This window comes from Vidua macroura, chromosome 10, assembly GCF_024509145.1.
Source record: "Vidua macroura isolate BioBank_ID:100142 chromosome 10, ASM2450914v1, whole genome shotgun sequence".
In the NCBI taxonomy this organism is placed as follows: domain Eukaryota; kingdom Metazoa; phylum Chordata; class Aves; order Passeriformes; family Viduidae; genus Vidua; species Vidua macroura.
The window spans coordinates 21,325,163-21,339,362 of NC_071580.1; the positions used below are offsets into that span (position 1 = coordinate 21,325,163).

Below are 14,200 nucleotides of genomic sequence, written 5' to 3' on the forward strand. Positions count from 1 at the left end.
GTGGAGAAGCTGTGGTGTGGAGGGCTCTCTCAGCAACCAGCACTCTGCAGCCTGGGCCACATCCCCCAACTACAGGCCTGCATGTAATTTCCAGCTCCATCCCAGTTTGGTGTTTTTTATTTTTATACCTCACACTGTTTAAGTAAGTGATGGATATTGTGGGGAGGAGTGCGGGCAATTCCTCCTTTTTCACCTCAGTGATTAGAAGAACAGAGCTTCCTACAGACTTTCCACTCATGATTATGAGCTGAAAGACTCAGTGATTAAACCCCGCTGTGGTCAATTAGCTTGCAGTGTCCTCCTGTCACAGTGTCCCACAGGAGAAAATTCTTCCTGGCAGGTCAGGAGGGAGCATAGATCTTAAAGACATTAAGGGATTTAAAAGTGAATATTGTCATGCTTCTGCTGAAAATCTCAGCCAAGCAGGCAGCTCTCAGCAATGGATTTGCTAAGAGCGAAGCTGTCACTGCTCTGGGGATTCCAGAGGAGCTGGAGAGCAGCCAGGTGTGACAGCAGGTAGGAAGGTGACAATGCAGGTGGCTCTTCAGCCCGGACGACTCAGGAACAAGGTGTATTTAGGTCAGCAGCCAGCTCAGAAAAACAAAATGCCCTTCCTAAGCCAATTGGAACAAAGGCTTTGTGTTTCAGGGGAAAGGTGGACACCTTGAAAAAGGGTTTTGCACCAAACTGCCACAGAAATCCTTACTTTTGAAATACTGCACAGCAGAGGATTTTGGGAAAAGGTCAGGAATGTTTGTATAGGAGATTCAAAGCCTCACACTGGAATTCAATGTTGTTTGCATCGTTGGACTTGATTATTATTGCATTCTTTTAAAATATATCAGCTGTCAAGCAGTCCTGCTGCTGGCATTCCATACTGTAACAGAACAGGAGATGTGTTTACAGTTTGGATTTTACTTCAGGATCGTTACAGGCAGCAATGGCTTGGCTGGAGCTGAAATCCCCATCCTCTGTGGGCCAAAGGCCCTTTGTTACAGTGAAATGAAATGCTGCTGCTTATTAGCTCTGAAAGGACCATAAGATAAAAAGCAGATTAAAACATTAAATATAACATCAGTATGTTTTATATATTTATAAACAGTGCATTTTAAAAAAACCTTAATTTTTTGTTTTAAAAAAATTACCAAAAAAGGAAATTCTCTTAAACTAAAACACGGGTATTCCAGCAGTATTTCCAATTGGGAAAGCTTCTGAGCAGTGTGTTGGGTTTTGGGTAGTGGGGGAGCTACAGGATTGGCTTCTTTGAGAAGCTGCCAGAAGCTTCCCCTGTGTCTGATGGAGCTGATGCCAGCCGGCTCCAAAACAGACTTCTCATTATCCTACCAATCAGGTTATAAATTCCAAACATTTCCTCAGACTTTCCTCTTGTTTTGCCCGTGACAGTAATTGCTGAGTGGTCTCTTCCTGTTTTTATCTCAACTTAGGAGCATTATATTTTCTCTCCCCTGTCCAGCTGATGGAGCAGCTTTGGTGGGCACCAGGTGTCCCACAGTCTGTCACTCTGGGATCATCTTTTTTGGGGATATTTTGGCAGAGCAGTTCCAGTTTTGGCCGTGACCCCGTGGCCCATCCTGGATGGATGGCTGGCTGGAAGGGTTTGGGGATGGAGGCAACCACAGCTAAGCAGAAGTGTGGGGATGTGCAGGGTCTCGGGCGAGCACGAGGTGATTCAGTGGGTGACCTCCAGGATGGGGTCAGATGCCATGAAGGACCTGGCCAAGGCTTTGGAGATGCTGGTCAACAGTGGCTGGACATGAGCCCAGGTGTGCCCATGTGGGCAAGAGGCCAATGGGTCCAGCAGGACCAGGGCAGTGACTGGGCACTGTGAGGCCCCTCAAGCGCTGTGTCCAGTTCTGGCCCTAAAAAGGAGGACAGCATTGAGGGGTTGGAGCTTGTGCAGAGAAGGAAATGGAGATAAGGAAGGGAACAGAGCACCAAGAGCGGCTGAGGGAGCTCAGGGGGAACCTTCTGGCTCTGCACAACCCCCTGACAGGAGGGGACAGTCGTGGGGGGTCAGGCTCTGCTCCCAGGGAACAGGGACAGGATTAGAGGGAACGGCCTCAGGCTGAGCCAGGGGAGGTTCATACTGGACATCATAGAGAGGGCGGCCAGGCATTAGAAGGGGCTGCCCAAGGAGGTTTGGAGTCTCCATAACTGGAGGTGTCCAAGGAAGGCCTGGACGGGGGACTCAAGTGCTCTGGGCTGGGTGACAAGGTGGGGACCAGTCACAGGTTGGACCCAATGGTCTTCGAAGTCTTCTCCGATCTCAGCGATTTTGTCACTCTGTGACGGGCACTGCGCAGGGACCGGGGATGCTGTCCCTCCTCCTCTTCCTCCCGGCGCCGGGCGGGATGCGGGAAGAGGCGGGAAGAGCCGTGAGGGGGATCCCGCCCCTCCCGCGCGCGCCGAGGGGCCGCCCGCGGCGGCGGGAGCGGCGCGTGCGCGGGGCGGGGCCTGGCGGCGGCCGCGCCGTGCGAGGGTCCGGCGGGGCGGGGGGTCCCGCCCGCTTCCCCCCGGCCCTGCGTCCGTCCCTCCGTCCCCGCGGAGCGATGGTGCCGCGGCGCCGGGAGCCCGGCGGGGGGCGGCGGGGCCGGCCCCGTGAGGCGGCGGGGGAGGCGGGCGCGGGGCCGCGGCGGGGCCGGCGGGTGCGGGGCCCGCGCCGCCATCTCCTCCGCCTCCTGCCGCCGCCGCTGCTTCTGCTGTTGGTGCTGCCCGGCGGCGTCCAGGGCCAGCCCGGCCCCGGCCCGCATGCCCCGGACTGGCCCCCCAGCGGCCCCGGGCCCAGCCTCAGCATCTACCTGAGCGAGGAGGAGGTGCGGCAGCTGATCGGTGAGTGCGCCCGGGGGCGACCCGGGGCCCGGCGGCGGTGCGGGGCTGAGGTGGGGGGTGTCCGGGCGCTCAGGAGGGGCCGAGGGGAGTTCTCTGGGCTGGGGTGGAAGTTTGGGGGCTGGAAAAGGATGGGGCGCTGTGGGACTGGACTGGGAATGATGGGCGTTAGCAGGAGCGGAGGTGGCTGTGGGGGTCCAGGAGGGAATTGGGGTGTCTATGGGAATGTTGGGAGGGAAGCAGATCTCGGATGCTGGAAAGAGTGGAGAGGCTGTGAGTGGGGATGAAGGACCTCCAGCTCCTGAGAGGATGGGGGTCTGTGGGTCTCGGATGGGAATGGGTGAATCCAGAGATTTGTGTGGGTTCTGTGGGAGTGGCTGCGAACGGGGATGAAGGACCTGGGGCTCGGGAGGGTGGGGGGCTGAGGCACTGGGGTGGGGATGGTGGTGTCAGCAGGACCAGGGGTTTGCTGTGGGGTCCAGGAGATGGGGGATGTCTGTGAGACTCCTGCAAGGGACACAGATTGGGGGTGCAGAGGAGGATGGAAAGGGTCGTGAGCGCGGATGAGGAGCTCAGGAAAGGATGGAGAACTATGGGACTGGGGTGGGGATGGGTGATCCCAGGGATCTGTGGGTTTTTTAGCACTGGGGTCACGGTGAGAATAGACAAGTCAAAGGGGTCTCTCTGCTGCTTTGTGTGTGTGTGGTTAGGGGAAGAAAAGGCTTCACCCTTATGGCGAGGGGCTCCCCAGACTGGAGCAACTGGGGATGGTGTCCTGTGGGAGCAGGGTAAGCCCTGGAAGAGGTGAGCTCAGGCCCATGACTTAATTAGCCAGGCAAGCGACATGCAGAGGGCAGAGAGGAGACCTGGCAATAATTGGGTGTTTGTGTGAAAGGAATCTTAATTTCTAGGCAGGCTGACAATTGCTGTGAAAGGACTTGGAGGCAGTTCCTGAAGTCCCCCATCTGGCTCGCTGTGGAAGGCTTTCACAGAGCTCTGTGCTTGGAGAGTCTGACTTAAACAAAGATTTGTTTTCTGTAGGCTTTGGCTTGCATAGGCTCTTGTTTAGAGTTGGTGGCTGGAGTCTCAAAACAAATCTGTTGGTGTCCCCAGTGATTTGTTTTTCCCAAGTGCCTTGTATCTCTGCAAGCTGGAAAACTGGCCGTGCAAGACTTTATTTGCATCAAATGGACAAAATAAAAATATCTCCAGTTAATTTGCGCTCTGTGAGCACACAGCTGACCCAAGTCAGGGGATCTGGGGACTGAAGAACACTGTAAACATTTTTCCCTCATGGTTTGCCCTGGTGATCAGTGTCCTGCTGTTGTCATTTGTACATGGCACGTGCTTGCTGACAGATACTCTGGTACAGATAGAGGGTGAAAATGTCTGGCTTTCTGGTGAGCTGGGTTTCTGAATGAGTAGTTAATCTTGGGAGTACTGAATGGTAAGGTTTGAGCTCTCCCCTGTCTAGTGCCTGAAGTCTCTGTTAGTTGGATTTGTTCAGGCTTCCGTGGCCCACTGGCATAATTATTCATCATGAAGTAGCAACTGAGGAGGCAAGATGTGCTGTTGCTATTTTTAAGCTAGATTTTGTCCTCTAGCCTCCCTTACGTGTGTCTATTACTACATGGCTGAAGGCACTTACTACTCAGCTGTCTGTAGCTGGTTTATATCACTTTTAGTATCTGACATGAATGATCTGTTCTGCCTCTGTGACCCCAGAGACTTGGATAAATTGGAATCTAATGTGGAGGTAAACTGGGACTTCCTTCAGTTAGTGGGGTTCAGATCACTGGAAATCTGTTGCAAACTAAACTTCCACGATCTAAATTGTGCTGTTGGCATGAGCAGATTTAATTTTAGGGGTATCTCTGCATGTGCTCTTGGCTGTAGGTGAGGTGTAGTTTAGGGAGGCATTTAGACACAGGCCAATTTATCAATAACTTCAAGTATTCCTCTGGCAGAAGAAAATCCAGAGGGACAGACAGTTTTGTTGCAGGTGTTCATGATTCTGAAAACAAACCCAGCTTTTCATATGTTCCATTTTGTAGTATCTGATTGGGGTTTATACAATCAAGTTCATGGTTTAAGGCCTCGAACTGATGTGTGAACTTGCAAAGAGCAGTGAGGGGGTTCGGCTTCTGGAACTTCCCTGAGAAAAGCTGTGGGTCAGCTGATGCTGGGATAGTCATGAGGGATAGGAAAATGAGGTTGCTTGTGAAGTGAAGTGTTAAGTTCAGTGAAGCTGCTAATAGAAACTGGATTCTTTCATCTTTTGTCTCTAAACAATCTCGTCCCTGCTATGTGGTGTTTGTCTTGCTATGGCTGAACAGAAACTCTCCGATTTTCTGCTCATAAACCCAAATGTTATGTGGGATTACTACAGTTACTACAGCCCATGCTGCTTTCATGCTTCTAAATATCACCCCTATACATATTTAGGTGACAAATTTGATTAGGAATAAATGTAAGCACACATGTGGTTGCTGAATCAGTCACAGACAGCGATGCAGAGCTGGAGCATCCCCGGGGTCTGGTGGAAACTCTGCCTATATCCCCACGTGGTCTCTCCATCAGCCAGGCTGACACGGTTCACTGGAGTGTCTGGTGCTGCTGCTTTCCCCAAACTCGGAGTTCTGTGTCTTGCAGAACCACGGTTGAGTTTTAATCAGGTTGTGGCTCTTGTAAGTGAAATAGGAACTTGTTGCAGATTATTTGTGGCTGCTGTTCTTTGTGGCATGGAGGAAGGACAGCTACGGTGATTTACAGTGAAAACTGCCTGCTTCTTTCCTGTGTGCTCACGCCAGATTTCCACTGTCGGGCTGTGGAATTCTGACCATTCTGCCTTAGGAGGAATTGTTTTGTAGTCTTCAGGACTTTATGTAGAAGAAAACTAGAGGAAACTGGCTCGTCTTGTTGTGTGAGGTGGATTTTTATTTCGAAACACTGTGGAGTTCTCAGGCTCTGAAAGTAGGACTTGCTATATGGCAGGCATATGGTGTCTCTGTCAGAAATATCTCTTGCCATTCCCATGGAAAATATTCCCAGCCATCCAGACAACAAGCCTTTGGGAAAAATAATCTGTGGTTTTCACATAGCTGAACGTGTCAGATTCCATTTACACCAGGCAGGATTCAGCACTAGAGGGGATGGAGTAGGAAGGAGTTAGCTGAGGGGACTTGGCTGAGATGACTCCAGCGATGGCAGCAGGAGGCAGAGGTGTCAGAGTGAGAGCAGTGATGAGGTACAGGATGGAGGGGGAGCTGGGGAGGAGGAAAGGAAGTGCTGCTTTTTGGGGAGAAACATCCAGAGCACCACAACCATTTTAGGGGTGTCTGTGAAGTCTCTTGGCACCATCATCTGTAGCTTTTTAGAGCTGGTTCATCTGGAGAACCTTTCTTGGGCCTGTGCTTAGACCTGAAGAAAGTTTTGTTAGTCTTACATAGTGACTGAACAGGTGTTGGAACACCACCTGATCCTATGCCTTTTTCCAGTGACCACCCTGTGGTGCTGAACATGCAGGTGGTGTGAAGTTAGTGATGAGTTACTCAGTAGGAGGTCTCTACTTGATTTAGTGACTTTCATTCCAGTTTTCCCATGAAGTCAGAATGTGGTGTTTGCCTCCTGTTGAAATGCTCCATTGTTCTGCTTTTCACAGGATCCTGGGATATGAAGGCTGGTATATCCCTGTTTTGCAGGTACCAATCTAAGGTTTAGAGAATAAGGTAGAAAATACTCATTATTATAATATTCAATAGCTCGCTTTAGTAATTAAGGATTGGATCTAGTCTGTTTCAGAACACGATGTTATTTGGCAGTGTGTGCATTCCTGGTTTAGACTGTGATTGTGAGTTCCCAGCAGTTCTGAGCTCAGCTTCACAGGTTCTACCCTCTGATTCTGAGGATCAGAATCAATAGCTGCCTGTGAAAACTTGGCTTAAGCAGCTCTCCTGGCATTGCATGCTGTTCTTTTGCAGCATTCATGGCAGCAGTAAGGTACTTAAGCAGTGAGGACAACCCTTTCTGTCCCTGCAGGGTTTTTTTTTTTGGAGACTACGTTCCTTTCAGCTGTGAAATTGGTCTTGTGGATAGCCCTTCTGTCACATGGCTCTGGGTCTTTTTAGAAGTCTGGTCTGGATGTTAACTGAGACTTTAGTCCCATGGGGGGAAAATACCACCACATTATTGTGTAACTAAGGGCTATCATAATGCATATACACGGGGGGCTAAATTAGAATTGCAGGGGAATTTTAAAGTCAGAAGTCCTACAATGTTTACATTGAGTTTCCAAATTTAGTGTTCTCTGGCCTAGTTTCTTCTGAGCCATCACTGAGTGCTGTCTGTTGTTAGTTTTATATTTGCACTCACTCAATTACAGAGTTAAATTAATTTCACTTATGTGACTTGCACTTATGTGTTCTAGAATTTCATTAAAAGCCATTGTGCAGTTAACTAAAATGAGTTGTCTGGCTGCAAGATGCAACATTGATGCAAAATCTATTACAGCCGAGGGTTGTTTGTTTGGTTTTTAAATTGAGATGGTGACTCACAGGGTGGTTGAGGTTGGCAGGGACCTCTGGAGGTCATCTGGTCCCACCCCTTGCTCAAGCTGGGCCACCCAGAGCTGCTTGTCCAGCACACATCCAGAAGCTTTTGAACATCTCAGAGGATGGAGACTTCACCACTTCTGCGGGCAGCCTGTGCCAGTGCTCAGTCAACCTCACTGTATAAGTTTTTCTTGCTGTTCAGGCAGACCCTCCTGTGTTTCAGTTTGTGCCTGATTTTTGGATCTTCTCACTGGGCACTGGTGGGAAGAACCTGCTTCCATCCTCTCTGCACACACCTTTGAATATTTATATACATTGATGAGATCCCCCTGAGCCAGCGCTCCTCCAGGCTGAACAGCTCCAGCTTTCTCAGTGTCTTCTCCTGGAAGAGGTATTACAGTTCCTTTAATTCTCTTTGAGGTCCTTCACTGAACCCTCTCATGTAGCTCTGTGGCTCTTCTCTTGGGAAGCCCAGTGCTCCAGGTGTGCCTTCACCAGGGCTGAGCAGAGTCCTGGGAAATTACAGGCCAAATGCAATTTTGTATGTTAGAAATGGAGTCTAAGCATCATCTTACTGCACCAGATGATGTTAATTGTCTTCATTTTATACTATGAAACATCTTTGTTGATGTCATTGTTTTGGGGAGTTGCTTACAGACAGGAGTTCCCAATAAAAGTGATTTATGGTACTTGCATAGCATCTATAGTGGCTGGAAATCCTCTTGTTCCTTTTTTGCCTGATTGTTATGAAAGGGAGCTGAAAGTATGTATTCTTTGTGATTCTTGAAAAGCTTCAGGGCCTTGTTAAAATCCCACTCAGCCTGCCTTGAACAGTATCACAGCCTGGAGCACCACCAGGCAGCCAGTGCTGTGCTCTGAGCGAGGGTTGTTAGCAGCACCCAAGACCATTTTCCATGGGAGTTGGGAAACTCACAGGTACTCGAAAAAATGCAGCAAAGAGCCTCTGAGGTTGCAGGAGGATGAAGGAGATGTCCCCCAAGGAGCAGACACTTGAGTAGCCCAAGGTATAGAAGCAGATGCATGTGTGGTACATGAGTTACAGTTCAAGGTCAGGTTCTCTTGTATATGTATTCTGAAATCTTTGTTTCATAGCTTTTAAGTGCTTGGCTCTGAAGAACAGAAGGTTTTTGCAGGCTGTACTTTTGCAGTGTTTCACATGCCTGTCTTTGCAGGAGTACATCATCTCACTTCATAGCACCGGTAGAAAGGGAAGATTGACATAGGTGCACACCTGGATGGAATGTGTACTTCTAATCGTGACAGACACCACACACTGAAACAAAACTGAACAGCTGAAAATGTTCTGATACATCTAGCAAAGTGCAAGTGCTCTTTTTAGGATAACAAATCTGTTACCTCACTCTGTAAAGCCCTTTAGCCTACTGACAGTCTGTGATGGGTGCGCAGTAGCCGGTGGGTTTGGGGTTGTGGGTGGGTGTTACCCAGCCTGCTCTAGAGCTGTGGGGCTGGGGACAGGCAGATGTTCAGGGCTGTGCAGCAGCAGCAGCAGGTCGTGACAAGTTCTCTGCAGCAGCCTGTGTTCCTTCTGGAGCCTGGGTGTCTGTCTGCCTGATTTACCTGTGTTCATTCTGGAGTCTGCCATTGTGCCTGGGTGTCTGTCTGTCTGATTTACCTGTGTTCATTCTGGAGTCTGCCATTGTGCCTGAGTGTCTGTCTGATTGACCCAGTACCATGGTTCACATCCATACTGAGGCTTCTGAGAACAAGCTGCAGTTGGGGCTCCTCTGTCCTTTTCCATTCTGTTACCTCCCCTTTAGCTTACACAGTTCTAATAACAGTGTATGGTCATTTCTTTGGAGATGTGTGAAATCATACAATCCACTGCAATATTGGTAATTCTTGCAAGCCTGCAGAAGAATAAGCTTGTAAAAGCTTGAAATAGCTAGTGGAAGACCTTCCTCATAGAGGAGGCAGCCTCTGGCCTGGATTAGGATTGCTTTGAAACCATATTCTGTGATGCCACTAAGGTGGAAGTCTGTGAAATAAACTTCAGTCCTTGCGTGTGTTGATCTGCTCAGCATTGCTGAGGTGGGTGGTTGATTTCTGAATCCTGGGTGCTGGGAACTCTGTCTCAATCCTGCCTGGAGAAGGCTCTTTCCTTTTGGAAATTGGTGTTCAGGTGGGACTGTAAGGGCAGAGTGTGGCTGGACTGCCTTGTGCAGCTCTGTCTGTGCTCAGGCCTGGGAGGAAACAGCCATTTCAGCTCCCCAGAGGCCAAGGTCTGTCTAGTGATAAATTTTTGTGGCTCTTGTAACATTTGTTGTCAGGGACTTGGAAGAAACCTGACCTCTGAAAGCTGTCCTGGTGGTGGTGAGGGAAGAATTCCCGAAGCTGCATTCCTCACTCCTGTGACTTTACACCTGCATTCTGTTTGGCAGCATCCTATTTATCACTGCTGATTGTTTGGTCTCTTTCTCCCTCCAGTGCACAGACAGAATGGAAACGAAAGAGAGGAAATGGAGGCACAGTTCCCTGCATGCATGAGAAAAACCAGCAAGAAAGGCTCAGGATACTGAGAGGAAGGCAGGGACCGAAACTGCTCCTAAACACCACCTGCGCAGAGGCAAATAAAGGAGATAGGGATCATGTTCACAGGCACCAAAAATCCCAGGGTGGTGTTTTCCTGAGAGTGGGAGCTGTGGAGGCAGCAGTACTGTATACTCTGGGTATTTTAAAGAATGAAGCCTTGCGTTTTTCTCCTTCCCTTCTGCTATTCACAGTTTTGTTTGGATACTGGAAAAGCTGAATTAATGAGACTAATTCCAAATGTGTTGATTCATGGTTGTGCTGAGCTCTAGTGAAATGACTTGATGACTAATTCCTACCTGAAACTATCCAGACTGGAATATCACAGAGGCTCCTACTTTTCCTTGCAGTGGATGGGTGTTTAGTCAGAGTTACTCCTCTGTACTTTAGTGTGCAGGATTCAATCGTACTCGAGGTCTCAACTGTGAGAGCAGGGAGTGCAAGCTGAAGTGTGTTTAATGAGTTGTGCCTGGTGAATTGAGTTCTTTTCCCTTTTTCCCTCGGAATGGCAGCAGCACCAGCAGCTCCCATGTTGGGATGAATGATGAATGCTAACACTCTCTGCAAATGCCTTGTGGTGGCACAAAGGGCGCGATGGCAGAGGCTTCAAAGGCATTATTCCTCTTCCATCGCTGCCTTTGTCCTTCTTTCAAGCGGATAACTCACATATTTGCACTGACTGCTCCAGAGAGCTGGGAGCAGAAGCAGCAGCATGAAACTAATGTGATGCTTTAGAATTTCCCTGCCACTTACTGGGTGTTGAATAGCTGTAATTAAATTAAGCAGTATATTGATTTCAGCACGCTGCTTGGGAAAGAAAGAGCAGAGCGGGAGCACAGGCATGGGAGCTGCTGCTTGGGAGGCTTGGAAAGCTAGAGCAGGCTGATAAACTAGTGGTGGTTACTCTCTCCAATCTATTTGGGCCTTTATGAAATAAGTTGATGCCCTTGCAGAGTAATTCCTATAAAGAATTCCTATAATAAAAGAAAAAAATACTAAGCTCTGTAGGTTTAGAGATGGCCACAGGAGTGAGCAGACCTGGCTTAGTTTGTTTAGAGCTTGGTTTTGTGTTAAACTATCTGTGACACTCTGATGAAAGTGTTCAAAGCATCTCAAAAGATGTGGACAGTCCAACATCCCTTCAGCAGTCCTGTGGGGCACAGAGCCAGGAGTACAGACTTCAAGGCTGAGAAACTTTTATTCCATTTTCAATGTCATACAAAAAATAAAACAATACAAATGTTATAATTCACACCATTACAAACAAAACCCAACTATTTCTTAATTACGATACACTATAAACATTTCTTAACCTATCAACTATAAATACCTTAAAATCAATAATCTAAAATTACTTCTCATAAATCCTACTACAATATCTTTCACAGTTCTATTTCTCTAAAATATCTAATCTTTTTTACAAAACCACCTTTTAAAACTTACTTCTAATTCTATTTCTCTCTCAACAATGTCTATCCTATTCCATAACATTTCTAAATCAACATTTCTTATCTCAAAATTTACATGCAAATACACACTGTACGAACCTTTTATCAAACTTTAAAAATTTTCTATACATCCATTTCCCACATGATGCACTGAGGGAGGGGGTGTGTCTTTTCTTCCTAATTAATATTAAATTTATTTGCACTCTGTCAGGTACTCATTACTGGAATAGCCATGGCACTGGCCCAGACACTGTTCTGCAGGTGACTTAGGTTCTTGTCTACAGTGATAACTAAATCAACATGGGTGCATTGCTATAACTAAATGAAATAAAAGTAAAATGGCACAATTTCTCTGGGTAGGTGACACTGAAACACCACAAACACATGTTATTCACGAGCCCAAATGACACCTGGCATACCTCTGTGAGGTGATGGTGTTCTAGCTGGGAAGATGACAGCAGCTCCCTTCCAAAGCTTTGGGGTGCTACTGAGCATTTGATCAGAGGTTTTATTTTGAGGGCTGCTATGCTCCTGGCAACTGCAATTCATGAGGAGGGAACCTTTTGGTTTTCCATTCTCAGAGTTTGCTTTCCTTCTAATTCAAAAGGAGCATCAAACTTCATATTACAGTAATGATGGGATTTGCCATAGCTGCTAAGTTAAATTTTTATTTCATAAGTACACCTAAGAATAAAGTTCTTTTGTATTTTTCCCTGAAGTTAGTTTTATTTTTTTGTATTACTGAATTTCCGTTCAGTTTCTTCGAACCTGTGCCATTCCTATTCCCACTTGTCCCATTTCCCCTTGCCCTCTGTATAAGCCTTTGCCACTAATTTCCCTCTGCCTTGCAAGTACCCATTTTGTGCATCTCTGCTGCATTTTTCCTTTGGAATCAGTGCTTCAGGTAACTCATGTGCACCATCCTGCCTATTAACAGCAACATGGCTGCTGTTTTGGTGAGTTTTCTAGGTTTTCTTTTTTTCTTGCAATGGCCAAATTTCATTTAGAAAGGTCTTCTTAGGAGTAGAGTCCACTTGCATTTTGCTCTGAGGTGAGATACAAGGTTTTGGTTGGGGTTTTTTTCCCCTGGCCCTTTTAAGAAGGGTCATTTAACTATTTCTACAGTGATCTTTATATCCTACCTAGCAGAAAAGTGGAGATATTTTTTTCTTTAGGCGAAGGTGAGAAGAACAAGCAGGTGGTTGAAATGTAGTTGTTGCTGTTCAGAGACAAATAAAGGGTAAGCAGGTGGGTCATAAGAACAATAAATATCTTCTATTTAGTCTGATCTGGTTAAATATTGATTGTACTTCAGCAGGTGGCATCTCCTAGGGGAGCTTCTTCCTATGGAAGTGAAGAAGTCCTCCCTCTGACTTTCCAAAAGGCCTTTCAGTGGAAAAAATCCCATTTGCCTGGGGTGTTGAATTTGCAAATTGTATTTAACAGTATCAATGAGGTGAATTGGGGGTTAACTGCCTGTGAAGATTCACAAGGACTTAATGAGAGCTCTCAGCTAAGAGTTTTTCTCCCGTTTGCTGGATGTTGGGAAGCTTCCTGCTAAGATTTCCTGCCAGGGAGTCTTGGTCCTGCCTTGGTTTTCAAGGATGCATTAATTGCCTCGAAGTTATGTTGGGTATTTCCTCAAATTGAATGCCTTGCACCCGTTGTATTCCCCCTCCAGCTCCTGAGAAGTTAACTCTGCCCAGGTAGCAAATAACCACAGCCCACGTTCCCTCTGCTGCTGCTCCTTGGAATTGGGTGAGCTTGCAGAGGTGTGAGTATTGCTGAGTTTGTGCTGCTCCTTTGTCTTCAGCTTGACGCTGATCACCATCCTTTGACAGTCCCTGGTGCCCTGTTAGGAGACTGAAAAGCTGCTTCTTCATCATCTCCATATTGCTGAAGGTTTAACTTGCTTTTGCCCTGTTTTATTTTTCATCAGTCATCTTTTCCACAGACTGCCAACGTGTAAGGTGTTTAAAAACAAGTATTTCAGCCCAAAATCCTGACCAACAACTCTGACAGACTGTAGCTATGTGGAAAGCTTAAGTAAAAATGCAGGTGTCAGTTACTTGTTTTATTAAAGCAAAGTTCACTTTGTTGTTGTATACACTGGATATGCACAAATTTGATGTAAGTAGTTTTTTGTGTGTCAGTATTTTCAGAGGCTTAGTATTGCGTTCCCAGTAGTTTCCTATTTTCTAAACTAAATCGATCCATGTGGATCAGTTTGCATTTTTATCCTTGTATCTTTGAATTCCCAGCTGTAGTTTCAGCCCTGGGCAAAGCTGATTGTAGAATTAATTAAGTGCATTCAAACTAATAAGACTTGCTCTGGGAACGTGTTCTTTCTACCCTGAAAAAAAAAAAAAAAGGAAGTTTCAATAGTCAAGAGCTGATTTTTAATTCTGCAGTCACATTTCATTTTTCTGTGTTTGGGCTGTGTTTTCCAGTGGACATTTGCAGAACCTGCTGCAAAACCAGCAAAGTTTAGCATTTAAAGTCAATGTTTCAGACTTAGGGTGCACTTTAAATGAAAGGAAAATTGAAGTAAAAAGAAGCTGCCTTTTCCAGCAAGGTAAGTTGCCCAGTGCTGGGAGAATCCAGTGTGTTTATCCAGTGTGTTTATCCAGTGTGTTTATCCAGTGTGTTTATGGGATGAGCAAGCTTGGGAGGGGGTTGATGTTAGAAGGCTGTTGAACCTTGGGGTTTGTACTCTCTCACATGAGTGATCATCCTGGCATGGAGATTTCTGCTGTGGCCAGAGGACTGACCCAGATGAGCAGCTCA

General features: G+C 47.0%; 1 protein-coding gene across 1 annotated transcript in view; it reads left to right on the top strand.

The window, feature by feature from the left end:
* The first annotated feature begins 2,555 nt into the window (after positions 1-2,555).
* RYK (receptor like tyrosine kinase) overlaps positions 2,556-14,200 on the top strand; it is a 55,391-nt gene continuing 43,746 nt past the window's right edge. The window contains exon 1 of the mRNA XM_053986601.1: positions 2,556-2,850. Coding sequence (XP_053842576.1) covers positions 2,571-2,850 — 280 coding nt within the window. The 5' untranslated portion in view covers positions 2,556-2,570. The remainder of the gene's footprint in view (positions 2,851-14,200) is intronic.